At 38.5% G+C, this 14,352-nt stretch overlaps 1 protein-coding gene across 15 annotated transcripts in view; it reads right to left on the bottom strand.

Annotated features, from left to right (window-relative positions):
* Positions 1 to 14,352, bottom strand: part of EHBP1 (EH domain binding protein 1) — a 205,597-nt gene that overhangs the window by 122,154 nt on the left and 69,091 nt on the right. For all 15 annotated transcript variants that reach the window (XM_064415007.1, XM_064415013.1, XM_064415010.1 and 12 more), the window contains exons 6-7: positions 6,087 to 6,268; positions 4,854 to 4,993 (exon numbers count right to left, since the gene is read on the bottom strand). In XM_064415007.1, the coding sequence (XP_064271077.1) occupies positions 4,854 to 4,993; positions 6,087 to 6,268 (322 nt within the window). The remainder of the gene's footprint in view (positions 1 to 4,853; positions 4,994 to 6,086; positions 6,269 to 14,352) is intronic.

The following is a 14,352-nucleotide window of genomic DNA, read 5'->3' on the forward strand; positions in this document are numbered from 1 at the left end:
AATAAATGGATGATGCCTTCTGGTATCACCAGCGAAGGTAAAGCTTCATGCCAGTCATTCTTGTATTTCCTTTAAAGTTTCATTTCTTGTGTACACAAGAAGTTACCGCTCAGTAACACTTTTAGTTTACTGCTGTTTTGAACTTGACTTTTTCTCATCTGGCTTTTGTATGGGAAAGCAAAATTTGTCTTTATTCAGTGAACTAGTTTTAGGGAGCAAGATAGCAAACTGAGGCAAAAATTGAGTAGTATCCTGACTGTTCCTGACTGCTCCAACTCACGTTGGTGTCCATGGCCACCCAGAACTTTCTAGTCAGGGGGGCCTTTTCATAGCTGACATACTGACACCCCTCCTGATTTCATGCCTTCACAGACAGCACAAAGAAACTGAAGCCCAAAGCAGACCAGAACCTGGTAATATTTCTGTCACATGGATAAAAACTTCTCTGGCAAATTTAAACTGCTTGCAATGACATGCCAATCTGCAAATTACCAAGGAAAATTACTTACTCTGCCAATATCAATTGGACATCCTAAATGTTGACAGTGGCAAACCCCAAACAGAATTCCTCTGTAATGCATCTCCCTACTGATCTTGACCTTAAAGCATAAATCTGCTTACACAGTTTTACACTTATATCTGTCACATAGAGTTAAATTAATCATCCTCACTTCCTTATTTTTAGCTCCAACAGACAAGACTATTATCCTAAGAAATAATACCAAAACTGTCCCAACTTAGCTTTCTCAGTATAAAACCATACATACCCCTGAGAAATCTACACAATATAATACTATCTTCTGGGAATTTTTAGGACTCGAGATAGACAATGAAATATACCTTTCTGTACTCAAATAAAACAGAGCTGACCTCATAAAACAGCAGTACTAATGAATTAGTAGTTAAAAACAAGCTCAGATGCTGACATGATTTACAATTTATTATGTCAGCATGTGGAAGAAAAAGAAACAAAAACAATTATAATTCAGTTTTTACTGTCAGAAAATAACAAATTAAGTTCAGGGCTTTAAAAAGAGAGAGTTCTTTGATGTGGTCTGAATCACCTGGTCTTATCTGCCAACCTAAACACCCATACGCACTACAATGTTTCTCATTACAATATTAAATGGTTTATGTCATATTTTGGAGTATGGAAATGGTAGGTTGGAGATTTATATCCTATATTATCTTTTATAAATCTCATTATCTATAAACACACATTAGCTTGTTCTACAAGTATGTCACATAAATCACTGGTTTGGTTTCTGGAGGTTTTTTTTCATTCTTCTCTCTTTCTTTTTTTTTTTTTTTGGTTTGTTTTGTTTTTTGGGGTTTTTTTTTGTTTGTTTTGGTTTTTTTTCCAAGCAGCTTGGTGATCCTGACAAAGAAAAAGAGTAAGAAGTTGTCAGGAGAAGTATGGTTTTGCAAATTGCAAAGAAAAAAGGGTTACACATATTGTTACCCAGAAGCTTGCTCTTGAAACATGCTGGGATTCAGACTCCTGCAATAGGTAGCACATGGGCACGTTCCTGATTCCATGTGGTGCCCCAGGACAGACACTGTACTCCTGGGCAGATGGAGCAGAAGGCAGCTATTAACCCCAGCATGAGGCTCAAAGTAGGAATTAAAACATTAAGAGAAGCACATATTTATTACTGCCCAGTTTGTGAGTTATGAGGCACATTTTCTTCAAGTATGAGACTTGTGTGTTCCACTGAAGACTAAGGACAGGATAATTCTGGGAGGTTTAAATCCATGTATATTAGCAGTGTAAAAACTAAATATTTGAAATTTAATTCATGGCAATAAACAATTTTCAACTTCACACAGACCAGCTGGGGGAGATACAGCTTTTACACATGAAAAATTTAAACAAGAAATACTGCAAAAGAAGAGGTGGAAAGCCTGAGATGGAGTGAGGTTTCTCCAAGTGAAGGCAGTGCTTGGAATGGAAAACAAATTTCAGTCTGGTCAGTTGTATGGCAGCAGTTCCATGTCCACCCCAAATTCCAGTGCTTTTGAGGTCAGTCAGTATTGCACCACCTACTTCATAGCTGAAGAAACAGAGGCACAGATACCTACTCCAAGTTAGGCAACCCATCAAGGAAGAGAAGCAGCATTTCCTAACTCACCTGCACCATCTAGAGCCCCACACAGCAGACCTCCCTTGCTCTCCCAGCAGTGGATACATATGTTCATCTATGAAACTGCAACTTTGGCACAACGAGAAAAACCCCACAAACAAAACCAACAAAAATTGCTGTACACTGCAAAAAGGAACAGTGTCTGATAAAAGACTTGCACCACCTCTTGCAGCTGTGCCTTGGGAACAATAACGTTTCAGACATCAAGTCAGCAGTGAGAAAACCTGGAGTCAAAAGTAGGAGAAGGATTCCTCCCTCTTTGCTACTTGCATTTTACTCATTGCAAGCCCAATTACAAACATTAACTGTGTGCTGCTCCCATCATTTCCATGAGGTGTTACAGGCAGTATCCCCATTTTACAGCTGGGAAAACAGGCACACAGAGGTGAGGGATTTGCCATGGGGCACTCTGAGTCAGTGAGGCATTCCAGCTCCTCAACTGCCAACACCCAGCACAGCACAAGAGGAGAAAATGTTGGTAGCAGCAAGCTTTCAAAAGAGTTATGTAACTTCCTCAATTAATTTTATGATATTCTGTGAACACTACTTTTGAAAGAGTTCTTTGCTACATCAGTTTTGTTACATTTCCTTCTTTCTAAATTTTTCCTGCTTTTCTACAATGATTCCCACCTCTTTCTCTCATTTCCTCAGCTCTTCCCCTAGCTTTCCCCACTCATTATATTTATTACACGAGTCACTGTAATTGCCAATGAAATCAATCTTGAACACATGTTGAAATAGATACTTTACATCTTATTTATTAATGTTTACTTACTGCCCTATGTTTTATGTTCTCCCATTTGCTTGGGCAATTGCATGCGCTCATTCCCCTTCACCATCCCTCTCCTTCTCAAAGGTGGGAAAAGCTGGCCAGGCTCGTAAAGCAACTCAGCTGTTGTAACCAACATAAGAAGAAAAAGTCCAAGGCTGACCTTCCCCACATCATGATTCATTTACAAAAAACCAATCCAACACTCCCATCTTGTACGGTTAGAAAATAGTATCAGAGCAGGCTGAGCAAAGCACAGAAGTTGTGTATTCCAGAAGTATTTATTCCTTCTTCCTTTCAAGGAGGCATTGTTAGTTTTGAACAGATAATTTTGGCCTTTGCAATATCAGATGGAAAAGCTGAAATGACTCTAAAATAGCTTGTGTTGCACATCAGCCAGCTCACCCTTCCCATTTATCTCCAGGGATGTTCACACCTTACCCAAAGGATAGTACACAGCCTAGTCTAACCTAGATAAGATTTTGCTGATTTAGGAATCATTGTAGCCTCGTTGAGTGCTGCAAAATCAAGGGTTGAGAAGCAAGATCAGAGGCTTTTCACCTGCTGCCCTTCTGTATCTGGCTTTTCTGTAGTCCTCAGTGCAGTACCCAGGCAGATCCTAATAAAACCCTTGTGCACAGGAGTTTCTATAGGCTGAACATTACCTCTCCTTAATTTGGCCTTCTCTGTGATTATCCAACGGCCTGGTGAACGTGTCAGGTTTTGTTTGATGTTGTGATCTGATTTATTCTGGTTACACTGGGAAAGAAGTAAACCTTGCAGAATGATTTCACATACCAGACTGGCATATCTCTGCTCCCTGACCAAGAATACATTATCTTGGTTTCTCAGATATCTCGTTCCAGACTTTCCAATATGCTCTGTGCCAGACACATACAGCATAACTAGAGATTTGGCCAGGGTAAAAAATGTTTAATTGAATATGTAAAGCATACAGAAAACATATTTGCATCCTTTCACAACACTAAATGTAACTAAGTAATAAATGCTTCAGGCTGAACCTTTTGATTGCAACGAAAGCTCAAAAAGAAGTGATGAAAGTAATGTTTCATAACACTGAACCAATGTTCCTCTGCATTTTCAAGAACAGATTTGACAATTCACTTCTCTGCTCGGGATGCTCTTCCCCCACTTTGGAGAAGGTTCCCTTTATTTCAGACATTTTAAAAGATCATTGGAAGTTATGAAGTCTGGCACCAGAAGTTAATTTTCATTTCCTGATTCATTATACAAAGAGTTCCTACAGAACCCATCTGGAGCAGTACTACACACTGATCTCTACCAACAATTTAACATCATCTCATCCTGATCTGACTTGCCTCGATTAGTTCAGCTATCCTGAACACACTAAGCATTTTCATCAGCAATTCAAATGTGGTTACACTATCTCACTTCAAACAACTTCACTATCAAATTCATTAAAGTCCTTTAACAGCCTCCCAGTTTCTTTTCCATGAGACACCCCCACCCAAAAGGCAGCAATATGCAGCCTGGAATTGCCATGTTATTGAGCAGAACCTCAGCACTTGTCCATGGCACAACTCATTTCGCAGTTATTCTCATAAAGTGCCTTCATTATTTCACTTGAGACTCTCCTCCTGTCTTCTCCCTCACTGACCCTTTCCCTCTGCTTTTTCTGCTCCTGTGCTCATACTGGTTCTTTGCTTCCCTAAAATGCTACCTACTTAGTGCATTCCCTCCCAAAACCAGGACACACAGACACAAATCAATGCTCTTGGATTCACAAGTATTAAACTTTGTTGAGTTATGGATGGGTTCCTCTTCAATCAAGCTATCCTAAATATTGTTTTGGTAGGTAGGATTTTTTTTAAGTGAAATAAAAATACAGCATAAGGATAAAAAAAAGGGGACAAATGGCAAAGGAAACTATATTTTACAATGTCTGTGGCAAAACCAACCTGTAATTTTTGCAGCCTTTTCCTCTTGATTCACTCTGTTTTCTTCATCTTCTTCATTGTCTTCCTCAAAATCATCTAGGTTACCAATATCAGCTTGTTTCATACTCATCAAACTAGCCAGGCTTTGCATGTCTTCATCCCTAAATAACAAACATACACCAGGCATTAAAATGCAGCTTGTTAATACCACATCTGATACTACTGCATTCTTAAAAATTCTTTAAATATTTTGATGTTTTCTTCAGGGAGGTCTATGATATCAGATCTGATCCTGAATATAGTGAAAAAGAAAATTAATATAACTCATAAATATATATCAATTTCTGAAGGGAAAGTTTTCAATTAACAAAATTGTAAAGGGTAAAAAAATACTGCACTGCATCAAGAGCTAACTTAAGAACTGCTTCCTAAAATTTTAAACCAGCCCAGAAAGGCTAGCAAATGCTTGCCTGGTCAAAGCAGTTTGGTTAAAGTGAAAATGCTTGGCCAGACCTACTGCCCATATGCTGCATGCAATACCTGCATTAATTCATAACTCCTGATACTGTTATGTGATTAAAATCCTTTTTATAAATATCTGAAATCATTAACAAGATTTTTTTTTAAAAAAAGGCAGTGTCTATTTACACATACTGGAAACCAATGCTTTCACAAAGAGCAGCTTTTTTTCAGATCCCTTGTTCAGGGTACTATGAAAGCCCTGTCAATAACTTACAATCTAGAACCAATGAGTGAGTCAAGGGAGCGCTAATCAGTGCCCAAGAGAACTCTTCCCACAGGATGTTCTTGTGCTCAACCCAAAATCTTAACTCTAACTCCACCCTCCCTCACCTTCCAACTGGCTTTGTCCTTATTGCATTCTTTGTGAAATATCAGTGGGCTCCCTTGAAATCTGCCAAGGGTATTGTTGGATGAATACACACATGCACATAAACACACACTCCCACTCATTTCAGACCTGTAGATACTTTTAAGCTGTTGTTATTTAAAATGTCTGTAAGAGCAGAGCACAAGCCACTTGTCTCTGAAGAATACAAGGCTGAAATCAGAGCAAAAAACAGCTTTTACTCAGTTAAGAAACCAAGTATGGCAGGAATGATAGGTATGCTGAAGGATGCTCTCAAATTCCACCATTCTATACAGAAAGAGCTCTTTATCCAAAGGATTCTTTGAAAAGCAACACAAAGCAGGCTATCTGGTTTAAAAAAAAACCCCAACAAACAAACAACTTACGTGGCTTTTCCTTCCCTCAGGAAAATACAAGATAATGAGAACTGCAGTGTGGCAGCTACCACTTTCTTAGACAAAGGCTTGAATTTTAACCTGACATCTGTCTGTGTAGGCATGGGGCTGGCATATTGCTTCATGTTGATGCTGCTGGTGGCAAGCGCTTTTCTACGTCCAGAAGGAGATTCCTGAAAGCAAAAGAAAAACAAAGCTAATGTAAAAGGTGCTGTCACACTAAAACCTGCATGTGCACAAAACAAAAAATGCACTTATTAAATCTGTAGGGGTTATTTTGGTTTTGGTATTTTTTTTTCCAAAACATCACTATGGCCCTGTTGAGTGACAGAAAATAATTTCTTAAACTACATCAGTCACTAATGGTGGTGGAGCTTTGAACACTTCCTTAGTGCAACTGAAAAAAAAAAAAAGATTGTCCATTGTGATTAGTGGAGCTCCATTACAAGATCTAGGCTGTCTTTAATGGCTTGAGCTTGAACCAGATCCACAGCCCCCATCCAGTTAAACTGCTGGCAATATATTCTCATTTCTTTTCACAGCAAACTGGACTCGCTCTGTCCAAACGTGGCTAGTTCTGGACTGGAACTTCCAGCCTATGGAAGACATAGGTTTGGACCATGCATGTATTTCTTTGCATAGTGCTTTGAGGTCATCTCGTTTGTGTTCCATGCTCAAACAGTATACCTGAATATTTTTCAGAACAGCAGTTCTTCTCATTAGTGTTGTACATGCACTATCAAGAGTGAAAGGTTTCTGAAAATAAAATTGACAATACTTCCAAAAATACTGATAAAAATTTTGCAAGAAAAAAAATAAATAAGAAAATATATAAAAGCCAATTTTTTTTTGAAAAGCTGAAGTTGTATTTCAATATAAAAATGTTGCTCACGGTTTAACAATTCAGATAAATTAATCTAAAATGCATCTAAGAATCTACTCTCTTATTCTATCTACTATCAGCATCATCAGGAAAGGAATGATTACATGTACGAAAGCTCCAGTAACAAAAAATAAAACAAAAAAGCCCTGCTATTAATTCTTTTGAAAAATGTTCCCACAATAAGACTACATTTTACTGCAGTTGACAATTTGTGTTGAATAAAGAATACTAATTCAATCAAAACATTCAAGCATCCTTTTTCAAAGTACTTGACATTTCTGCCCAGTAGAATAAGTCAGAATGTAATATGTCATCCCCAAAGAATACCTTGTTTAAAAAACTAGCCTTATCTGACAGATTATGCACAGCAATATTATACAGAACTATTAGTGCATGTAGATACCTTATGAATGAATTTCAAAAATGCATCAAACACTTGAGAAGGATTTAGGCCCTCTCAGAAGAAATACTTAAGAATATGCAAATACTCTCAGCTGAATTAAGTTGAACAGATGCGACTCTCACAAACAATACGAGCGCTCCTTCCCCGCCTGCAGTTGTCAATCAAAGAGCAAGATTAAGGTCCAAGGTTCTGACAATGTGTAAAATGGAAAGTATGATCAGGGAGTTTCCATTATTACACAGATATGAACAACAATAATCTGTTATTGTATCATACCTTTAGAATAACTAACATTACAACTCGCTATACGGAATGCAAGGTTTACTGCAGTGCCTGTTCAGGCATCTACACCCAACAGGATCTCAGACAACTCATCTTGGAAGATTTTGAATAGCTGATGTTGACAGTAAGATGTTGATCTTAGCAAGATCAACAGATCTTAGAGCAAATCGTGGGTGCTTGCTTGCAGCCTTCCAGATGAATCATTCATCAGCCACACTGTGCCTGTATTCTGATGTGCTCCTCTCAGTCTGACTACGAAAACCACTTTTCAGCAGCTGTGAATATCCCCAGTCTAACAAAGATCTGGATTTATTTGCTTGTGTAGCTACAAATGCCTTCTCAGTGCTGGCTCACCTGTTAGATGCAGCCAATGCTATGGGAGCAGCACACAGACCTCCCACTAGGTCTCTTAAGGAACACCAATATGCTTCAGTGACTCCAAAAAACAGGGCTACCTGGGGGCAGAGCTACTTTCTCTTGTTACAAACACACCATCTTATCTGGTAAGTCAGGTGCATGTTGTCTTTATCACAGTGATTTTTCTAAAAAAGTTAAGGCAAACAAGAGAAGCCAACCCCATCTCCAATTCAATGCTGGTTCTGAAGTGAAGACAAAGCACACAACATTAAACTTGCAAGCATGGAAAAGCTAGACACAGATAGCAAGGCAGAAGAAGTTTGAAATGATGTGAAATTACATTTTCACTTAGTATCTACTTATTGTACAAATTATCATCTTGTCATTTGCACCTTCAGATTATCTGGATTGGAGAGTGAATGAAAGACATGAATAAGAAAGAGGCAAAGTTCTCCCAGTGAAGGTGATCATCAGCAATTCCTAATGGAATCTTCTGGTGTTAGCTGATGTAGAGGAAAAGGGAAATGAGAATTCAGGCAGCAGGGTGCCAGGACAAAGGGAAGAAGCCAGCCATGAGCAGGAAGATTGTCCTATCACTATATATCCTGATGTGTTGTGAAGAACAAGATACACTTGGCAATCGAGTTCAGTCTTCCAAAGAAATTTATTAATTTCATATTTTTGTGGGCCAAAGACAGAAGTTGACTTTGCAAGTTCCAACTGCCTACAAAAGTCCAAATTTGTAATATTATTATACAAAAAAGCAAAAAAAAAAAAAACCCACAAAAAAAACCCAAAACAAACAAACAAACAAACAAAAAAAAAAAAACCAAAACAAAAAAACCCCCACAACCAAAATCCCCAAACCCAAATAAAAATAGACAGTGCCTGATATTTCAAGTCTTATTTTGCTTCACATGCAAGTTTAAGTATATCCTCCCACTCTTCCAGAAAGTGAAGTCTGTCAGAAGTTTTGCAATGTTTTCTCCATTTGAGCTTTACAGGTTTGGCCTTACATGGTTTTAGCTACATAAGTAGATGGGGAAAAACTTTTTCCATGTTAAAAGAATGTTCTCAAGCTGCTTAGGTCCATGACTGATTCACTATGGATTGTGTTTTCTACTCTGACACACAACCAACTTCTAAAAAATTGTCTTTAAATGTCAGAGTGTGCTAACAACCACTTCTTGCAAAGATTGTAGTATTTTCTTCCTAAAAACCAACATGCTTCCTTATAGTAGAATCTGAGTTACCCCAGAAACACAGAGACATTTTCTTGCAGAAGGATAAATAATTCTTAAATTAGCAGGGATAAAATAATCCAAGAATAGATAGACAGCAAACCCACAAGCAGAAGGGACAGAAACAGCTCAGCAGTAGGCTTAAATGAGTTATTACAAAGAGAAGCCCACTTTGGTAGTATACTGAATAAATAACATCCATTTAAGGGTAAATGTCCGATCTGGTGTTTACTTGTGTCTCATGTGAGCATGTGGAAAGTCAAGCAGGAATCCCAGCACAAATGTTTTAATTGCTCAACTTTCCTGCTTTTGCCTATATAATAAAAGTTTAAACTGTGTGAGGCTCTGTTATGCCTCCAGGTGTTTTACATTCATGTGACTGCCAGGGTTGCCACATCCTGTTTTGTGAAAGGGTGGCATGAAAAGTCAATTTTGAAGTCACAAGAGAGAAACAATCCAATGCAATAATAATAAAGGGAGGTGACAAAATACAATACTTAATAGTGAAGATGGAGTGCATTCTGTAAGAAAACAGCAATTTGGAAACCCTTTACTTTTAAGAAAGGCAATGCATTATGCAAATAAAATCAGCTATGATATCTGAATGCCACAGAAAGATCGAACATACGATGCCAGTAAAATACAAATACCTCTGTTATCTTCCAGCTCAAACATCCTACTGAGACTGAGAGAATGGGCACTGCTGAACTCATAAGAGAATACATGGAGCATTGGTTAACAACTATTTTTTGCTGTTTCATGTTTGTTATTGTATGGTTCTAGCAAGTGAAACAGCACACTGGGAAAAAAAGTGCCATTCTCCTAGAAATTGTTAATAAATGATTAAAAATATAACTATTTAGTATGTTAGCAGAAACTACAGCAGGCCTATCTTGCATAACAAAATAATGGCTATATGGTCAGCTAAAGGCTCTGAGAAACCTCTGTGTTATTCTTAAAGCACATTGTTTGCTAGAGTGATCATTGTAATTCACTGAAGAAGAGTAAAACCTAAACACACATAAACACAGCAATACTTCTCCATCTTTCTTACCTGTATTGGGCAATTTTTGCTTTTGTATTCTACATTTACCTCTCACAAGAAGCTTCACATCCCTTGACAGTCTCCTCCTCCTATTCCCCACAGTTCCCAAAATGCCTCCTCAAACATACACCATTTTTTTGGGTGAAATAACCCTATCTGGACAGTACATCAAGCTGCATCAGCTGTTCCCAGCTGGCAAAGCAGCAGGAAGAAGCACGTGGCTGGCTCTGCACTATGCCCACTGGGGGGTTGATACTTGTGCATCCTGGTAGTTTAAGAAAAAAATTGAGCAAATCATTAAAGATCCGGAATAAAAGATGCACTCAAAGACAGCAAATGAAAATTAATATAGAAAACAGAAAGACTTCCCAATACCCTGTACTTTGATTTCTGAATTCAGACAAAGAAATATGTAGAACATGCAATAGTCAGTAGATCAACAATAAAAGTTGCATTCCTTTTTTGAACAAAAGAATATTAGTAATAAGAAACTCAGGCAGTTCCCAATTTCTAGGCATGCTGTTTGTCTTTGCACAGACTCTAAAAACATTTTTGCCTCAGATACCAACAGAAGTGCAATTCAGTGGTACCATCAGAAAGACAAATTCCAGACAATCTGAAGACACAGGAATCACAAGCTGTGAGTGCAGGGCCAGGCTCAGATGAGCTCTCACCTTGCACTCAGCTCTGCAAAGCCTGGGGACCAACAGCACACACAGACATGGACTGCAAGCAGGGTTTCAAAAAGCTCTGCATGGTTGTTCAAGGAGCAGTCCCCAACACTATCCCTCCCCAGCACTTTAAGTCACTTCCTCAAACCCTCAAATGACCACCATATAACAAAGTCTGGGGCTAGAGAAGGGAAAAATAACATTGGCCAAACTGTAGTCATTTCAAATGAAGCAAATGAAGCTGCATTTACTGACACAGATACAGGGCCAGACCCACTTACCACACAAATTCCTTTTCAGTAATTCAACCATGCATTATTCCTCTCATAACATTGCTGACACTGAGCAGTGTCAGCATCCCAAAACTTACTACAGAGGAAGTGCCACCCTTCTATAAATATCTGCCTGGCATCAAGGATTCCCACAGCCTGATCATCTCCTGCAATGAGAACAATGTGAAGCAGTGCTGTGTACCACGAGCCTTGTCTAGGAATCATCCCCATCATTCCCTACTAAAGAGATCCTTTCACAGCAAGCAGGACTAAAATACTCTAAGGAGCTAAGTGCAGAGAGCCTGGACCACAGCTGTAAAACAAACAGCTCATTTTTACTGGGAAGATGATGATCACAGATGACAGATATGTCAGACTATTAAACAGTGCCCAACTCTGTTCCAAAGGAAGCGAGCCAAAAGATTAACACCTTCACACAAAAGGTCTGAACTCAGATTCTTAATTTATAGGAGCGACAAATAATGCTGTAATGTGAATTTCATGCAGTCTTCTTTCCTTAAAATGTATTTTTAATGACCTTGTATCCTGTACTTACCAACTGACTGGCAAATCTTCTTCAAGGTTAATATAAGAGGTGCAAATAAGTAAGAAACATCTTTGTATTTTCTGTGAAACTGCCTCCAAGCTTCTAGAGTCACACAGAATCAAAACATTGGCTGGGTTTCGTTCATGGGATATATTCCTCTGTGTTATTTGGGCTGGGGAAAGAGTCCCCCCAGAGAAATCAGCAGGATGTGTTTTACCTCTGCACACCTGAACCCAGCTTGCCTACACAGAGCTGTGACCCTGCTGTGCTGTCTGTAACCCCTGAGGCTCCAGTGCCCTCCTTTCCACACACACGTATATGGAGAAATAACAGGAAAACATTGCCATTCAGCAGAAACCAGATCCAAAACTACTGAAGTTCTTCATTATTTATATAGTAAATTGTTTCTCCGTAATAGAAATATATTAAGTAATTAGTAATCAATGTACAAACATTATCCAAAAAGACCTAACTAGAGAAGACAGCAAGTTTCCTTACTAGATATTTTGTCAAAAGAAACAATAATTGTCTTTGTCACAAACAAGGCAAATGTACAGCATAATATTTTTAGGGGCTGCCTTTTCTTTTTTTTTTTGAAAAGCAAATGCTAAAAAGCCCACAAAGATATGCAGATTTTAAGGAGGAGCAAACTTTGGCAGAAAATAATTGACAAAGCCATTTGTCCAGCTCTAAAAACTCATGGAGAAAAACAACGGCTCCTTGGGCTTCAAAATTAAATGGAGACTGTTCTGGAGGAAAGCTTCCCCTGCCCCTGCCCCTGCAGCCCCCAGCAGCAGCAGAGAGGAGCTGCAAGGTTCTCCCTCTCTGGGCGTGGGAGGGCAGCCCTGAGCCTGAGCCGCACGCACCATCTTGCTCAGATGAAAAGATCACTGCTTCACCAGCAGAGCAAAATGGATCACTACAGAATTTAATTTGGGAGAGTATACAGCAATTAAATGCTAAAATAGACAAGCTACAGGGAGCTCTCTCAACTGGAGAGAGTAAATTAGAAACTATGTCAGTTAAAATAATTTAGACAGGCGGATGGGAGATTTGGAGGACCGAATGAAGGCAGCACGATCTCTGCAGAAAACTTGTTTAAAAACAAATAATGGTTCAAGATATCCAGAACATTATTAAGAATTATGATGCATCTGAATGGAGAATTTAATGTCTAAAAAATTCTGCACATACCAGAAACATTGGAGCCCTAGACATGAGGACTTGGAATAAAACAAAACACTTTTAAACATTGAAACAGCTACCCTTAATGACATAATTATATATTAGTTATCCTCACAAAGTGACCTTTGTCCTTGCAAGAATCAAAGCCCTTGTAACAAACTATTTATCATACTGGTCATATCTTAAGTTTAAACTTGAAGACTCCTTCAAAAAACACCAACATGCTGGTTTTAACAGCACATCTACATTGATAAATCATTATATTGGAAGTACCACACATTGTTTCTCATGTAGCACAAGCAGAGACAATAATTTCAGTAAGCAAAGAGAAAACACTATATGCTACTTCAGATTCTGTCTTCTTACAGCCCCATGAGATTTCACTGGCACCCCGAGAGTGAGGTATGTAGTGAAAGGTTCTTTCTGACTAAAATCATACCTGTGGGTGTGCTCAACTGACCTGCTGTAGGTAACAACAAACCTTTCATCCTCCCAGGCTAATCCTCTGCATTCACAGACTCTGGAAATCTCCAATGATTAACATCAGACATGAAGTTTAGAAAAAGCAACTATACCTAAGAAACTGAGGTAATTCATCTACACTATGCAGAATAACACCAAGAAAATTCAGAGGTCCTGTGTTTCTAGCAAAAAATATTATTAAGCTTCTTAGACTATGCCATCTCATACTGGACAGATGGCAAAGTATGTGCATGATTAAAATTTTAGTTGAGCAATTTATTAATAGATCATTTGTATGAGACAGGTATCCCCTTCTAAAATGGGCTTGCTGCTTACAAAGGACAACAGAGAAAAAATTACATGTAAGCTGGGTAATTTTAGTAAGCAGCAGAACCCTGAAATACTGAACCTTCCATAGGATGTGGATAACTGCTTTATGTATCCATTTATAACATCTTCAATTGCTTTCTCCCTTGGACTGTTTTGGTAACGCAGAAACAATTCCTGAACGCTCTCCCACAGAAGTATACAGGAGATTGATAACTAATTTGAGAAACATTCACTTTAGTATTTGTAGCTTTTTTGCTCTTTCAGATCACTTCTTCTAGAGATGCTGTGCAAGTTTCTCTTCTTCTATAGTGACAGGTTTAAATTTACTGTTAGATGCCTTTGACTAGCTAAACTCAGACTGTCCTTGCACTTGATGAAAACATTACTGTATCTTTGCAAAATACATGAATTTTTGCCTGTGTTTGCAGAGCTACAGCTTGTGCTGTACAACTCAAGAGCCTGGAACATGAGACTATCCTTAGCAGAAATAAAAGGACATCCTTTCCTGCAAAGTCTAGATCCAACACGCTGAGCTCACTAATGCCCCAATGGTTCTGCTTCTCTTTCAGAGCCATTCAC

The sequence above is a fragment of the Passer domesticus genome, chromosome 3 (genome assembly GCF_036417665.1).
Source record: "Passer domesticus isolate bPasDom1 chromosome 3, bPasDom1.hap1, whole genome shotgun sequence".
NCBI lineage: Eukaryota > Metazoa > Chordata > Aves > Passeriformes > Passeridae > Passer > Passer domesticus.